At 46.4% G+C, this 17,500-nt stretch overlaps 1 protein-coding gene across 2 annotated transcripts in view; it reads right to left on the bottom strand.

Moving 5' to 3' along the window:
- Nucleotides 1-4,306: 4,306 nt before the first annotated feature.
- The window catches only part of LOC128602254 (acyl-CoA dehydrogenase family member 11-like), a 14,826-nt gene continuing 1,632 nt past the window's right edge, over nucleotides 4,307-17,500 (bottom strand). The window contains exons 3-14 of one of the 2 annotated variants that reach the window (XM_053615951.1): nucleotides 17,186-17,285; nucleotides 16,981-17,092; nucleotides 16,762-16,904; nucleotides 16,503-16,652; nucleotides 15,557-15,651; nucleotides 15,336-15,435; nucleotides 14,828-14,968; nucleotides 12,057-12,149; nucleotides 11,704-11,811; nucleotides 10,485-10,650; nucleotides 9,947-10,013; nucleotides 4,307-4,855 (exon numbers count right to left, since the gene is read on the bottom strand). In XM_053615951.1, the coding sequence (XP_053471926.1) occupies nucleotides 4,735-4,855; nucleotides 9,947-10,013; nucleotides 10,485-10,650; nucleotides 11,704-11,811; nucleotides 12,057-12,149; nucleotides 14,828-14,968; nucleotides 15,336-15,435; nucleotides 15,557-15,651; nucleotides 16,503-16,652; nucleotides 16,762-16,904; nucleotides 16,981-17,092; nucleotides 17,186-17,285 (1,396 nt within the window). In that variant the 3' untranslated portion in view covers nucleotides 4,307-4,734. The remainder of the gene's footprint in view (nucleotides 4,856-9,946; nucleotides 10,014-10,484; nucleotides 10,651-11,703; nucleotides 11,812-12,056; nucleotides 12,150-14,827; nucleotides 14,969-15,335; nucleotides 15,436-15,556; nucleotides 15,652-16,502; nucleotides 16,653-16,761; nucleotides 16,905-16,980; nucleotides 17,093-17,185; nucleotides 17,286-17,500) is intronic. The other variant, XM_053615950.1, reaches the window with a different exon arrangement.

Below are 17,500 nucleotides of genomic sequence, written 5' to 3'. Positions count from 1 at the left end.
TCATCAGCCATAACCCAGCAAAGCCGATAAAGAACTGCTCGACACCACAAACCGAAAGACACACACACACACACACACACACTTAGCTTATGGTAGTCCGTCGTGTCCGATGAGGACATTCCTCCTCATTAACGGTGTGTTCTTTGATGGCTATAGAGTCCAGTCTGTGCTCTACAGATGTTCTTGGATGTTGGACATGTGAGGTCTGGGTTAGTGGAGGCAGACACGGCTGTACGCTCGTGTTTCTCTCCAGTTCCATCTGGTCTATTCCTGTGTGTGTGGCAGAGCTGCCGCCAGATGGAACGGTTAACAGCAGCTTCTTCCAGTCGATTTCACATTTCCTCAGTGATGTTTTGAGCTTTATATGGAAGCATGCCAGCATCCTTAGGTGGCGGCTGTATGTGACCCAGGCTTCACAGCTGTATAGGAGACAGGTGAGACAGACAGCTTTACAGATGGAAACTTTGGTGTGCAGATGGAGGTGCTTGTTTTGAAAGAGTTTGCCGAAAGCTGCACGGGCTTGTTTTATCCGTTTGTGGATTTGGTGGTCAATGTCGCAGCACTCAGACAGGATGCTGCCCAGGAATTTAAAGGATGGAACTATTGACAGGCATAGTGGTTTTGGGGTCACACCTCCATTGGCACATCACTTCAGTCTTGGTAGTGCTGACTGACAAGCCCAGTCTGCTGAGGCCTTCAGATATTTAAAAAGGTTTCCATCTAGCCTGAAGTCCACAGTGACTCCACCACTGCTTTCCAGCTCATCATGAAGAAGCTTCGGGACACACAGGAGGAAGATGCTGAAGAGCACCGGTGTGAACCCACACCCTCGTCTTAATTCAGTGTGTACATTAAAAGCCACTGATTCCTGTCCCCCAGTGGTCACATGAGCCACCATCCCATCATGGAACTGTGACAGAAAGTTCACAAGTTTTCCTGGGCAGCCAAATTTAATCAGGATGTCCCAGAGTAGCTCTCCATTCACGAAAGCTTTGGAGAGATCAACAAATGCCATGAAAAGGTCCTGATGTTGTTCATGACACTTTTCTTGTAGCAGTCTTACTGTGAAAATCATGTCCACAGTGCTCCAGTTCTTCCTGTAACCACACTGTGACTCTGGCGACAGATGTTCTGTTAGGTTCTCCATGAGCCTGCATATCATGAGTTTTGCCAGGACCTTGCCTGCCACAGCTAGCAGTGATGTGCCACGACTGCTGCCACAGATGGATTTGTCTCAATTGTTTTATAAAGAGTGACAATGTTGGCATCTCTCCATTGTTGAGGGTTCTTCTCCTGGTCCCAGACCTACAGGGTGTATTGGTGGATCATCCTGGTACACAAGTAGCCACCATGTTTGAGGAGCTCTGCTGGGATACCATCACTGCCAGGGTCTTGATGGCTGCTAACATCTCTTGAAAGGATGGTGGGTGGTCAAGGACTTGAACGGGTGGTGATTAGGTGGCTCATCCAGGATGGAGTGTTGGTTAAGAAGGGCTTCAAAATGCTCAGCCCACCTTGCCAAAACCTGTTTTTGATCTTTTATGATGTTCAATCCATCTGCTGCTTTCAGAGGTGTGATTGAGCAGCTCCTAGGGCCATATATGGTCTTCATGGAGTTGTAGGAACTGTGCATGTCTTTTCTGTCAGCATATGATTGGATCTCTGGAGCTTTGTTTATCCATCATGTATTTTGTAAAGTATGTAAGATTGTTTGTACCTCCTTGGTTTGCCACTGTTGCTGGAGGATGGTGGATGCAGGGAAGTTAAGAGTAGTCCTGTGTGCTCTGCACATGGTTTCCAGCAGGGATATGAAGGTATCGAAGTTCTCGTTGGACCAGTCTTGATGTTTTCTGGCTCTATAGCCTAAAGAGTCAACTGCAGCTTTGTACAGTATTAAGGTTATGGAGGTCCATTTCTGATCCATGGTGTTATCAGAGCACAAGATGGCCTCAAATTCTGGTGCCGTCATACTTACAGAATGACGGAACATGTTCCTTGCTGGAGCTGACTTTATAATCCCAATTCCAAAAAAGTTGGGATGCTGTGTAAAATGTAAATAAAAACAAAATGCAATGATTTGCAAATCTCATAAAGCCATAATGTTATTCTCAATAGAACAGAGAAACATCAGCTTCCATTCAGATTCCATCCCATCTTTACTTCTGAGAGACTCTGCCTCTCTAATATACCCAGTCATGTTACTGACCTGCTGCCAATTAACCTCCAGCTGTTTCTTTTTAGTAACACTTAGGTTTCCAGCCTTTTGTTGCCCCGTCCCAACTTTTTTGAGATGTGTTTCTGGCATCAAATTCAAATTCACATTATTTTCTCCTTAAAATGGTAAATTTCCTCAGTTTAAACATGTGATGTGTTTTCTATGTTCTATTCACCACATGGGCTAGACAGTGGCAGCAGGCTATAAGCAAGAGGTTAGCAAGCATGCAACTTCCCTTTAACTACTGCACTAATCACATCACCTTGTGGGCTAGGATCACTCACACACACACAAACACACACACACACACAGCTGTGGATCAGGTGGTAGAGTGGGTTGGCAGTTTGATTCCCGGCAAGACACTGAACCCCAAGTTGCTCCCAATGGCAGGCTAGCGCCTTGCATTGTAACTCTGCTGCCATTGGTGTGTGTGTGTGTGTGTGTGAGAGAGAGAGAGAGAGAGAGAGAGAGAGAGAGAGAGAGAGAGAGAGAGAGAGAGAGAAACAGTGTAAAGCGCTTTGTAGAACCGCTAAGGTTAAAAGGCGCAATATATTCAGACCATTAACACACACACACACACCCTAACTCTGGGTCAACATACAAGAACAGCTGTTTAAAGCTATCTTGTATGTTCTATAGGCATTTCCAGCTACCAATCACACAGAGAGAGAGTCCGAGTGTGTGTGTGTGTTCGGGAGAGTTAGTGGCTGGAAAGGCCACTCATCAGCCGTAACCCAGCAGAGCTGATAAAGAGCTGCTCGACACCACAAACCGAAAGGTCACACACACACACACACACACACACATACACTTTATGATGGTGAACTTTACAAAAAGAGTAAGACAGAAGGTAAGACAGTGAAACAGATAGAGCAAGAGAGAGAGAGAGCAGTAAAGGATGGTGATGGTGTAATTGGAGACAGTGTGTTCACCTTTAGGGCAGAGTGTTTATTGATCCATCAGCTCGGATAACAAAAAAAATGTGCACGCGCGCACACACACACACACACATATATACGGGAGCGCTACACTTCTAGTCCTTTGCTAAATGATCACAATACACTTCCTGCATCCTGGCCAATCACAGTCATCCCCAAGAGGGTAAGTGTTTAGGGTAGCTTTAAACATGATCCTATCATCACCGTGCTACACAGAGGCGATGGCGTTCTCAGTTTGTTGGATTTCTGCTAAATGTAGCGTATTGTGCCAAGTACAAGAAGTTCACTTTCAGTCTCACCGGACCAGAGAATCTTTTTCCAAAATAACACCGAGTCTGCAAACAGGATTTCATATGGATTTTTGGAGGAGCCTCTCTCTCTACGTCTCTCTCTCTACGTCTCTCTCTCTCGCACTTTCTTTCTGTCGAGCTACACATGATGCTCCTGAGATGCCAGTGATCCTGACCCCTTCTGCTCTCCGGACCTGCCTGATCCATCCTGATGTTCTACTTCTGGTTGGAGTTCTCATCAGTTGGAGGTCACACGCTGCTGCTGAGGATGTCCCACATGGTGCAGACTAAAGATCACTGAGATTACTGAGGACGGTTCCACTTAAACACCATAAAGATGCTTTGGTCCTCAGTTCATATGAACAGTTATGCTGTGATAGCTTTAGCACTACAATTACCACAAACAGTTCTGCACTCGAGTCTCCATCAGTGATCAGTGGAGAAGTTCAACACAACAGACTTCCTGTAGAAACTGTAATGAATTTCCTGCTTACACAACTGCACCATTTGAGCATGTAGCATTAGCACATTTACAGAAGGGGTGTATTTATTTATAATCGCACTATCCGGTGTCACCCAGATGAGGACGGGTTCCCTTTTGAGTCTGGTTCCTCTCAAGGTTTCTTCCTCATATCGTCTCAGGGAGTTTTTCCTCACCACCGTCGCCTCTGTCTGCTCATTAGAGATAAATTCATACATTTAACATCTATATCCTGAATGTATATATTTCTGTAACGCTGCTCTGGGACAATGTCACTGTTAAACACGCTACACTAATAACACTGAATTGAAAGAGATTTTTTCCACAACTGGTTTTGAAGTTGATCTTCATGCTGTGTGTTTAGGTTCTGAGAACTCTGTGTTCTTTCAGGAACAGGTGAATATATTTACTGAGATCACGTGACACTTTAATTAATCACAGGTCAAATCCGTTCCGCTAATTATTTAGATACTTTATTGATATTCCTCTACTACAGTATTATGGGATGTTTTGTGTAGATCCATGAAACTAAAGTGCACTTATATTGTGACTGTAAGTGTGAAATAATCATCATAATAAATCAACACACTTCTCTAATTGTTAGGATAAAGCAAATAACAGCTTTATCTTCACCACAACACAAATACACTTCAACACAATAAACTGCAGTTATTACTATCACTAATATAAACATTAGTATTATAATGTGTCATTACATATTGTTCAGGCTTGTGTGTGATGTGTGTACTGAGTCTTTACCTTGCCTGTGCATATAATCGTGTGTGTGTGTGTGTGTGTGTGTGTGTGTTCTCAGGGGTCCTGCTTCTCCAGTCCTTGGTAAACAAGCTGAGAGTCACTCAGTGCAGCGTTGGTGCTGTAACACCCTCGGATCTCCCCGCTCACTACAGGACACATATCATGCTCACACCACCTACACACACACACACACACACACACACACAGTTGGTCTGTAACTGAACTCCTGCAGGTTAACTAAAACTGCAAGTGTGTGATCTGTAAGTAATAAAGAGTTACTGTTACCATCCAGAGTTGATTATTTTCCAATAACATCACGTCCCTGAGTGTTTTATTCCTCTTACACCACATATACGTTATAGCAGCTATATACACTCGTTCCCTCACCAGGCTCTCGTTATTCCCTCTCTCTATTCTCTTTATTTCCTCTCTTTACTCTCTCTCTTTAATCTCTCTCCAAGTTAATAAGAGATCAGAATCACAGTGTGTGTGGTGTTAGTGAGGAACAGTACAGAAGTGTAAATCTGTGATGAAGATGTGGGAGAACATAAAGTTACAGCTTCACCTCTGACTGTTACACAGCACTGACACTGGAGACTCCTTCCATACATGTTACATAAACATCTTACAGAAAACATATCAGTGATCTTTTTTATGTGTTTATGTGGAGCTGTACACATCCCTGTATCAGAATGAGAGCATTAATATAAACCTGCGCTACTGTCAGAGCTGCTGTTATAGAAAACTAATCAACTCCTTCTGACCCATCAGAGTCCAGAGTTTATGATGTGGTAACCAAAATAAGTCACAGGAAAAAGAAATCAACAACAGAAATATCCAACAATGACAACAAATGCACACTGATGATCAACATCCACAAAGAACACAACATTCCTGTAAGGTTCTGCCCGGTGCTCGGGAATACTCTACGGTACTTTAGACCTTTTCCACCATAAAGAGCCAGTTCCCTGCTGACAAGAACGGTTCTGTTCAGACCCGGAAGTGCTGAAGTCCCGACACTGGCGAGGTCAGAGCTCTGAGCTGTGGGATATCACAGGAATTGCAGCGTTTAGATGAAAGGACATGAAGTGAACGTTTGAAGACCTGGAAGGTCCAGGCAAGCCGGTAGATAAGGAGAAGATCAGAGGTGAGGACTGACACTGAAACCATGAAGAGATTTGTAATTAAGGAGCAAATGGATTTGAAAGAAATGAATCATTTAATGTTATAAATGTGTGAAGTGCAGATGTTTACACAGAGAACTGGTAAAAAGCCAAAAGGCTGAATTTTGACCTAGAGTTCATGAAGAGAGTTAAAACTGGTAGAGATATAGAAGTTCAGTAATCCGATCAGCGAGAGACAGAGACGTGGACGAGGGATTAAGACTCAGACAGACAAGGTCAAAACTTTGAGATAAAACGGAGGTTTAGACTAGGAGAAGGAGAATAACCATTCCAGAGAAATCCTCTAGTCATCAACATCAAGCTTTATTACGTAATTCCAGGTTTACGGATGTGACATTTGAACTCGTATTCACTTGCAGGCACCGTGTACATCTCCTCATGTGCCCTTCAGGACAGAACACACTCCTCATGTGCCCTTCAGGACCGTACACACTCCTCATGTGCCCTTCAGGACCGTACACACTCCTCATGTGCCCTTCAGGACCGTACACACTCCTCATGTGCCCTTCAGGACCGTACACACTCCTCATGTGCCCTTCAGGACAGAACACACTCCTCATGTGCCCTTCAGGACAGAACACACTCCTCATGTGCCCTTCAGGACCGAACACACTCCTCATGTGCCCTTCAGGACCGAACACACTCCTCATGTGCCCTTCAGGACCGAACACACTCCTCATGTGCCCTTCAGGACCGTACACACTCCTCATGTGCCCTTCAGGACCGTACACACTCCTCATGTGCCCTTCAGGACCGTACACACTCCTCATGTGCCCTTCAGGACAGAACACACTCCTCATGTGCCCTTCAGGACAGAACACACTCCTCATGTGCCCTTCAGGACCGTACACACTCCTCATGTGCCCTTCAGGACAGAACACACTCCTCATGTGCCCTTCAGGACAGAACACACTCCTCATGTGCCCTTCAGGACCGTACACACTCCTCATGTGCCCTTCAGGACCGTACACACTCCTCATGTGCCCTTCAGGACCGTACACACTCCTCATGTGCCCTTCAGGACAGAACACACTCCTCATGTGTCCTTCAGGACAGAACACACTCCTCATGTGCCCTTCAGGACCGAACACACTCCTCATGTGCCCTTCAGGACCGAACACACTCCTCATGTGCCCTTCAGGACCGAACACACTCCTCATGTGCCCTTCAGGACCGAACACACTCCTCATGTGCCCTTCAGGACCGTACACACTCCTCATGTGCCCTTCAGGACCGTACACACTCCTCATGTGCCCTTCAGGACCGTACACACTCCTCATGTGCCCTTCAGGACCGTACACACTCCTCATGTGCCCTTCAGGACAGAACACACTCCTCATGTGCCCTTCAGGACAGAACACACTCCTCATGTGCCCTTCAGGACCGTACACACTCCTCATGTGCCCTTCAGGACCGTACACACTCCTCATGTGCCCTTCAGGACCGTACACACTCCTCATGTGCCCTTCAGGACAGAACACACTCCTCATGTGCCCTTCAGGACCGAACACACTCCTCATGTGCCCTTCAGGACAGAACACACTCCTCATGTGCCCTTCAGGACAGAACACACTCCTCATGTGCCCTTCAGGACAGAACACACTCCTCATGTGCCCTTCAGGACCGAACACACTCCGATATTCCTGATGTTCCTGATAAACCCTGTATGAAATTATTAAACCACGAATGAAACGTGAAACATGAATTAAATACGAGTACTCCAGCCTGAGCCTCAGAAGTGTGTGTGTGTGTGTGTGTGTGTGTGTGTGTGTGAGAGAGAGAGAGTGTCTGTGTACACCCCTCATCTACAGAATGAAAAGCATGCCAATACAATGTGAATTTAAATTTTACAAATCTGAATTATTGTGTGTTTATATGTAAGTAATGTTTTGTAGATGAATTACAGCAAATTGAAATTTTACTCTAAGCTTGAACTTGTGTTCGAGTTTTCAAATTAAATTAGATAATAATCAGATTTGGGTGTCACAAACCATTTCACATTAATTTCTTCAAACGCTGCTTCAAATTTTTCAGAACACTACAGCAGAGGCTTATTGTCTGAAACGGTGACTGTGGGGAGCGGGTACACGTGAGGAGCGGGACCAAGTGTGGAGCGGGACCTGAGAGGAGCGGACCCCGTGAGGAGCGGGCCACGTGAGGAGCGGGACCTGAGAGGAGCGGACCCCGTGAGGAGCGGACCACGTGAGGAGCGGACCACGTGAGGAGCGGGACCTGAGAGGAGCAGACCCCGTGAGGAGCGGGGCCACATGAGGAGCGGGGCCACGTGAGGAGCGGGCCACATGAGGAGCGGGACCTGAGAGGAGCGGACCCCGTGAGGAGCGGACCACGTGAGGAGCGGGACCTGAGAGGAGCGGACCACGTGAGGAGCGGACCACGTGAGGAGCGGGACCTGAGAGGAGCAGACCCTGTGAGGAGCGTGCCACGTGAGGAGCGTGCCACGTGAGGAGCGGACCCCGTGAGGAGCGGAGCACGTGAGGAGTGGAGCCCGTGAGGAGTGGAGCCCGTGAGGAGTGGAGCCTGTGCTCCCCAGATGTAATGATCCAACTAAATCATTCAAATTCAGACTTGTACATTTTAAATTCAGAAACTAGTTAAACGTTTCTCGTTCCATCCTCGACACCCGAACACACATCAAGCCATTTCTTAAACTTTCAATCAAAGTAGATCAATACAGACCATTTAAACTCTCCGTATGGGTTGATATTTTTTATGAACTGCGTTGGAGCGAATCAGTAATGGCTCACACTGAGGAACATATTCATCTCCTAATTAATTAATTTCCCACAGACAGGAAATTACACAAATCAGATGTGTGTTTTAAGTTCAGCCACAAGATAAACTTGAATGTTGAAAGCACAGGAGAGACATAAAAAGCAATAAACCAAGAAGCGGGCCTTGAGGAACACTGAGTGTAATAGTGGAGCTTATTTAGGTTTAGATGGAGAAGGCAATAAAAAAGAATAACTTATCTACATTATATTCCAGAATTAATCTATGTGATAAGGCTGCGTTCTTTCTGAGGAAGTGGTTACATAGGAGAGTAAAGATGGCAGTAAAGTGAGTAGATGGAAATGTGATTGATGGAGTGACTGTGCAGTGCTTTATGGGAATATAAACATGTGATAATGACAGTGTACTTGGAGTCTCTGGAGCAGCAGAAGGTTGGATGTTGTCCTCAGCCATGACTGCATAATGGGGTCAGTGCATCCCAGACAGGACACCATCAGAACAACAACATGTCCAAAGGAAAACACAACGTAAATGTACACACACGCTGTTCCCTAAGGTCCACGTAACCAACCTGCCCTGGTGGAAGAGTGAGACTCCATGTTTACTGAAATACAATCAGAAGTCATGAAACAAAAGGAGAAAACACGGTTCATAAGAATGATAAGCAAGATTTTGCAATGATTACTGCTTATATAGTGAGCAAACCAGGAAGTAAACAGGAAATGATCAACTGATTCAAACCAACAGATCTGCCCTCTGCTGGTGGGGAGAGGTACTGTCCTGTACTGTCCTGGGATGTTGTGGCAGTCCAGTTCAATATGCTGAACATTTCAAAAGTACATCATGTAGATTCTTTAACTCAAGGTACAAAAGATGCACCCTTGCTGATGCCTCGTCTTAGACACTATAAAATTCACAGTGTTTGGCAGCAAGTCCTGATGAGGCTAAAAACAGCTATTTGCAAGCTAGAAGTGTGTGAAAAGTCCAAGTAAGAAGTAAATCCAACAATAACCTTACACCGTACTAATAACAGAGTTCAGCAACATGGACGAAGCCAGTAGTAGGGATCACATACAAGAACTTTTGCAGGGAACACGAGTCAGAATTTCCTGAGGAACTACACAATGCGTGGTACGAACCTGTAGAGCTTTCAGATCGGATTCAGAATAAATAAGGAGCATAAATAATTAGTGTTGAAACAGGGGGACATCTGGAGCAATGGTACAATCCAATGAAAAGAATACGAGAAGCAGAAGATACCAAAAGGACCAATTCCAAAGAGAACCAGAAAGGGGGAGTTAGATATTACAAAATACAAACAAACACTTTACCTCAGAGCAGCATAGACATCTGGGTGTGAAGCTCCTTCCCATGAGGCATGATCCACCAACAGAGCTCCTACACACACACACACACACACACACACACACAAAGCCTTTTAACACTCCTCCTACAGGGATTGTCAAATCTTAACTAAATTTAATCAGCATTATGCCAATCTATCCATCATATTAGCTTGTAATCTGGACCAGCATGACATTAACATGTCACGCAGTGCAAACAGGAAGTGTGATAACTCCACTGTACATTACGCAATGTGGGTCAAAGCTCATGTGGATGTTCGGTGATGAAGTGTAATAACATCCGCATGGTGATAACTGGCTGCTGAAACAGAGACTGCGGCGCTCCTGGTGCTTGAGCCCGTAAATTGCTGCTTGCGGATATACTTTAATATCGTATTTGACGGAGCTATGTAAAGTGTTTATGTTTAGCTGTGATAATCTAGTAACTTCTTGCTATCTTCTTTAGTGAAATAATTACAGTATGAGAGTGTGTTTGTGTGTGTGTGTGTGTGTGTGTGTGTGTTACCCATGTAAATGCGTGCGATGCTATATGCTAGGTCTCTTGCTGCAAGCTGAAGGCTTTCTGGTGGATGAGACTCTGCAGTCTGGATGAACTGAGCTAAACCAGACAGAGACGAGCTCAGACTCTGTACTGCGGGATGCAGGGTGGGACCGGCAACACGCAATCGCTCCTGCACACACACACACACACACAAACTTAAACACTTGTTTTCTATAAGCAGTGATAGATTACTTAATGAAAACACATTGTGCTAGCTTTACACTTCATTAGCGCAATACTTAGAAGTTCTCCGAAAAAGATTTGAATAAAATTGGAATGATAAATCATGTCACATTCCTTCAGCAGCTGGAGAAATCCGCTGATAAAACACATTTAATAATGAAATGGTGAGTGAAACTTTTGATTTGCACCAAACTTGCAAAAAAAACCTGCAGAATACAGAGTGTGTAAGTTATTTATCTTTGTTCTGTTGGTATAGCGCTAGCCAGCTGGCTACTGTTAATACCATAATATTTTATGGAAATGTTACCTAGCTAGCTACCCATGCTATGAAGGTAAAGCTTACCAAATTAAAAAAAAAAAACCCTTAATTTATTTAATACTTTATTTAATAGCACTATCGTAGCTAACTACTACTCTCTATGCTTATCTTCTTCATGTTAAGCTAACCAGATAGCAATATTTTATATTTTTTGCTTAGCTAATGCACAACATAACTCTAGTTAGCTACCAATCTTTTTCTTCAATTAAGGAATATTTTTATTTAATTTGCATGTGTGTGCAGCATGTAACCATATGGATGATTTCAGCTGATAAAAACTAGCTTAACATTTACAATACTGCTCGAACACGGGAAATAAGAACAGCTAATGCAGCATTAGACAAACATTAACGCAGAACCATGAGGACCTTCCCTGACTAAAAGCACTGCTAGTCACTAAATGCTAATTATCGTAATTAACCTCGCATAATTACATGTGTGACTGAACGCTACAATACAGTGCTAACCAACCTCGTTAATCAATTAGCATATTAAGGTATGATCAGCATGAAGACGTGCGTGTGTGTGTGTGTGTGTGCGCTGCTTATGCATGCAGGTGTGCACTCCACAGATACACACACTGCTGCTACTGCATTCACAATGTGTTCTGCAATATCCGTGCCCAGATAACACCCGTGTGTGTGTGTGTTCACGCGAGTGTATGTGTGTGTGTTATCTCACCTCCACATCAGAGAAGAAGGCCTGCAGTACACGTCCTGAGGATTTAGAAATTGAGCGCAGAACATCCAGCGAGAGAACATTAGTGGTGCCTTCCCATATACTCAACACCTACACACACACACGCACACACACATTAATATAACTTTCGCACACTGAACAATAAGGATACAGATAGAGACAGATAGCTGTATGTGTGTGGAGGGGGGGATTTCAGAGAAAACAATAAGATATATCACTATTACAGAGATTAACGCGTCTGACACACACTGAGATTAAAAGAAAGTTTAGGCCAAATTGTTTCACCATCGTGTGTGTGTGTGTGTGTGCGTGTGTGAGAGAGAGAGTGTGTGCACCTGTGCATCTCGTAGCAGGGCAGGCAGTCCCGTGTCCTCAATATAACCTTGACCCCCAAAACACTCCAATCCCTCTGACACCACAGAAACTGCCTGAAACACACACATACGCACATACACACATATATACATACACACACACAAACACAGATCGATATTCAGTTTGCTAGCATGTACAGTTATGTTAGCAAATCAAACATGGGGTATGGGAGATACTGCATTAGAGAGAATAGAAATAGGACACAGGTACAGAGATGGGGACAGGACAGGAGGGATGGGGACAGGAGAGGGGTAGAGATGACAGTGGTAGTGATGGGGACAGGACAGGGATAGAGATGGGACAGGACAGGGATAGAGATGGGACAGGCAGGGATAGAGATGGGACAGGGGTAGTGATGGGGACAGGACAGGGATAGAGATGGGACAGGGGTAGTGATGGGGACAGGACAGGGGTAGAGAAGGGACAGGACAGGGGTAGCGATGGGGACAGGACAGGGATAGAGATGGGACAGGGGTAGTGATGGGGACAGGACAGGGGTAGTGATGGGGACAGGACAGGGATAGAGATGGGACAGGACAGGGATAGAGATGGGACAGGGGTAGTGATGGGGACAGGACAGGGGTAGTGATGGGGACAGGGTTAGTGATGGGGACAGGACAGGGGTAGTGATGGGGACAGGACAGGGATAGAGATGGGACAGGACAGGGATAGAGATGGGACAGGACAGGGGTAGTGATGGGGACAGGACAGGGGTAGAGATGGGGACAGGACAGGGGTAGTGATGGGGATAGGACAGGGATAGTGATGGGGACAGGACAGGGATAGAGATGGGACAGGACAGGGATAGAGATGGGACAGGGGTAGTGATGGGGACAGGACAGGGATAGAGATGGGACAGGGGTAGTGATGGGGACAGGACAGGGGTAGAGAAGGGACAGGACAGGGGTAGCGATGGGGACAGGACAGGGATAGAGATGGGACAGGGGTAGTGATGGGGACAGGACAGGGGTAGTGATGGGGACAGGACAGGGATAGAGATGGGACAGGACAGGGATAGAGATGGGACAGGGGTAGTGATGGGGACAGGACAGGGGTAGTGATGGGGACAGGACAGGGATAGAGATGGGACAGGACAGGGATAGAGATGGGACAGGGGTAGTGATGGGGACAGGACAGGGATAGAGATGGGACAGGGGTAGTGATGGGGACAGGACAGGGGTAGAGAAGGGACAGGACAGGGGTAGCAATGGGGACAGGACAGGGATAGAGATGGGACAGGGGTAGTGATGGGGACAGGACAGGAATAGAGATGGGACAGGACAGGGATAGAGATGGGACAGGACAGGGATAGAGATGGGACAGGGGTAGTGATGGGGACAGGACAGGGATAGAGATGGGACAGGGGTAGTGATGGGGACAGGACAGGGGTAGAGAAGGGACAGGACAGGGGTAGCGATGGGGACAGGACAGGGATAGAGATGGGACAGGGGTAGTGATGGGGACAGGACAGGGGTAGTGATGGGGACAGGACAAGTGATGGGGACAGGACAGGGATAGAGATGGGACAGGGGTAGTGATGGGGACAGGACAGGGGTAGTGATGGGGACAGGACAGGGATAGAGATGGGACAGGACAGGGGTAGTGATGGGGACAGGACAGGGATAGTGATGGGGATAGGACAGGGATAGAGATGGGACAGGACAGGGATAGTGATGGGACAGGACAGGGATAGAGATGGGACAGGACAGGGATAGAGATGGGGACAGGACAGGGATAGAGATGGGGACAGGACAGGGATAGAGATGGGACAGGACAGGGATAGAGATGGGACAGGACAGGGGTAGTGATGGGGACAGGACAGGGATAGAGATGGGACAGGACAGGGGTAGTGATGGGGACAGGACAGGGATAGAGATGGGACAGGACAGGGGTAGTGATGGGACAGGATAGGGGTAGTGATGGGGACAGGACAGGGATAGAGATGGGACAGGACAGGGGTAGTGATGGGACAGGATAGGGGTAGTGATGGGGACAGGACAGGGATAGAGATGGGACAGGACAGGGGTAGTGATGGGACAGGATAGGGGTAGTGATGGGGACAGGACAGGGATAGAGATGGGACAGGACAGGGATAGAGATGGGACAGGACAGGGGTAGTGATGGGACAGGACAGGGGTAGTGATGGGGACAGGACAGGGATAGAGATGGGACAGGACAGGGGTAGTGATGGGACAGGATAGGGGTAGTGATGGGGACAGGACAGGGATAGAGATGGGACAGGACAGGGGTAGTGATGGGACAGGATAGGGGTAGTGATGGGGACAGGACAGGGATAGAGATGGGACAGGACAGGGGTAGTGATGGGACAGGATAGGGGTAGTGATGGGGACAGGACAGGGATAGAGATGGGACAGGACAGGACAGGGGGAGTGATGGAGTGATGGGGACAGGGTCCTGAACTCTATAAGCTTTACAGGTCTGCTCACTCTTCCTGGACCGATTTCTCTTGAATCTGAGGTTAGTTATTGGTCGGTTCTTTTCCTTTCCAGCAGCTTCTTCTAAACACTGGGAGCACTAGTACAGTTCAGAGAAACACTTAGAACATCAACATGTGGGATCACATGGGATCTTCTCATAAACATCCCGGGTCTTCAACAGGTACAGACAAGTCTTCTTTTACTATTGGTTAAGGTTTCAGTTTTTAAAATATTTTTGTACACATTGTGGCTGATTAGTGTGTGTGTGTGTGTGTGTGTGTGTGTGTGTGTACCTGTTTGCCAGTGTATAATTTAGCCACAGGTGTAAGCAGTCTCAGAAGGTGTGTGTCTCGCTCTGTTGCTGTTCCTGTTTCATCTCGTCCCAAAAGTTGACACAGTTCCATCATCAACAGAAACGCAGCCCGAGTCTCTACCTGAAACACACACACACAGTTATTATAAATGCATCCAAAAAGACTGGCAGAGTAGCAAATAAGCGCACATTAAAAAAATGTTTGTGTGTATGTGTGTAACAGTGCAGTACATTAATGTTCCATTTAAAAAAGTATTCTGTACTTGTACATTCATTTACATGTGTGTCATCAATTAACATTAGCATAGGCTGACTGTAGTTAAAAAAACACATGCTATCCGTTACTATGGCAACGCAATTAGCAAGCATAACGGCTTCATTGTGCAGAATGTGCTGCTGAATAATCGTATTTAATATTACCATCAAATATCATTATAAACAGAGTAGGTGTGTGTGTGTGTGTGTGTGCACGAAGTTTGTGTGTGTACCTCCAGTCTGCTGAGTGTCTGTACGTGCAGTGGATGATCCTTCAGCAGTTTTCCAAACACAATCCGCTTAGTGGAGTATTCCCTGCCCAACTGGATTATTCTAACACACACACACACACACACAACAATGCCTCTGTGTTGACTTGTATACTTGTATGTGTGTATATATATATATATACACACACACATACACACACATGTATGTGTGTGTGTGTTCACACCTCCTCATGGCAGCGACAGCAGACACGGTGTTATGGATGCGAGTCAGAGTCAGCATGTTGGCGATAGAGGCCACGCCCCTTCCCTCCTCTGACAACTACAGAGAGCGAGAGACAATTATTAACATTACATCTGCCTCAGCATTCCTTATGAAAGGTCAGAATTCCCATTAAAAAAGGGCAGTTTCAAGATTCCAGTAAGACAGGTAACAACCCCAGCAGGACAGGTCAGAACTCCAGTAAGACAGGTCAGAACTCCAGCAGGACAGGTCAGAACTCCAGCAGGACAGGTCAGAACTCCAGCAAGACAGGTCAGAACTCCAGTAAGACAGGTCAGAACTCCAGCAGGACAGGTCAGAACTCCAGTAAGACAGGTCAGAACTCCAGCAGGACAGGTCAGAACTCCAGTAAGACAGGTCAGAACTCCAGTAAGACAGGTCAGAACTCCAGCAGGACAGGTCAGAACTCCAGTAAGACAGGTCAGAACTCCAGCAGGACAGGTCAGAACTGAAGATTGAAAGGTCAGAATTCCCGCAGAAAGATTGGTTCCTCCAGAAGAAAGGGTAGAACTCTCAGCCTGAGCATGCATGACTTAGTGCTCTTATTTCCTTGAATTCATGGCCTACATGGACTAACGATAGAGAGAACCTTGGCATGCAGAATTCCACTACTGATCCAGATACGGGAAAACAGACTACACAGACCTGCCATATCCTGTGTCTCTTCAGTGGTAACCACATCAACAGTAACGTTACACACAGGAGTTTAAACCCTCAGGCTGAAGATAAGAGTAAAATTACACAAATAAATAGATGAATTATTGCAGTAACAGAGAGAGAGAGACTTCTGGGATTTATCACCATGATAACCTTACTGGTTAACCACAAAAGTGTGTGTGTGAGAGAGAGTGAGTGTGCATGTGTGTAAGTGTGTGTTTGTGTGTATGTACCAGTCGTGCCCTCATGCCGTCCAGCAGCAGCTCTGCAGTGGGCATCTGCCGTGTACCGAGTTTATCCTTCAGCCTCTGGATCTCCACTCCGTTAGTCCGGCCCTCAGAGTCCCACACCTCTGCACAGAACAGGGACACGCCCACACTGCCCTGGGGGCGGAGCAACACACAGACATCAACACACTACCTTTGGGTGTGTGTGTGTACCAGTATGGTGTTGCCATGATCATCTATGATGCAAGAATGTGTGTGTGTGTACCTGTATGGTGTTGCCATGGTGATCTGCGATGCGAGCGAGTGTGAGCGTGATGTCAGCGTCCGTTGCTGAAGTGAACCACTTAAACCCGTGCAGCCGGTACGACCCATCCTCCTGTCGCTGGGCAACCGTCTCTGTCCCGTTTGCTATGGCAACCACACACCCAGTTACAACAGCATCAGAACAACTGTTAACCTGTGTGTGTGTATGTGTGGGTCATACCAACATCCGATCCTCCCCTTCTCTCCGTCATCCACTGACCCGATGTCCAGAATCTTTTCTCGTCTCGCGTGGTCAGACGCTCAAACACCTCCCTAACAGGTATGCCCAGAGACTACACACACACACACACACACACACACACACTCTCTCTCTCTCTTCAGCTGTAGTAAGTGATCAATCACTTCTGTGTGTGTGTGTGTGTTACCTCTATGACTTTGGCAGCTCCATCAGTCATGGCCAGTGGGCAGGTGTAGAGGCCGGCAGAAGGTGCATACAGGTACAACTTACTCATCTGATACACACGACTACACACACACACACAGACACACACACATTAGAAGTTGGCCTTTTGGGGTGACTGGGGTCAGCACTGCTATCCCCAATGTTAGGGATTACTATTAGTGGGTTTAGCTTTCCAGCTCAGTGTTCAGTGAAATATGTTAGGGGGATCAGTGTTTAGGGGGATCAGTGTTCAGTGAAATATGTTAGGGGGATCAGTGTTTGTGGGGATCAGTGTTCA

This window comes from Ictalurus furcatus, chromosome 26 (genome assembly GCF_023375685.1).
Source record: "Ictalurus furcatus strain D&B chromosome 26, Billie_1.0, whole genome shotgun sequence".
NCBI classification, from domain to species: Eukaryota; Metazoa; Chordata; class Actinopteri; order Siluriformes; family Ictaluridae; genus Ictalurus; species Ictalurus furcatus.
Note: the sequence above shows the minus strand (reverse complement) of the source record. Positions and strands in the feature narration are given on the sequence as shown.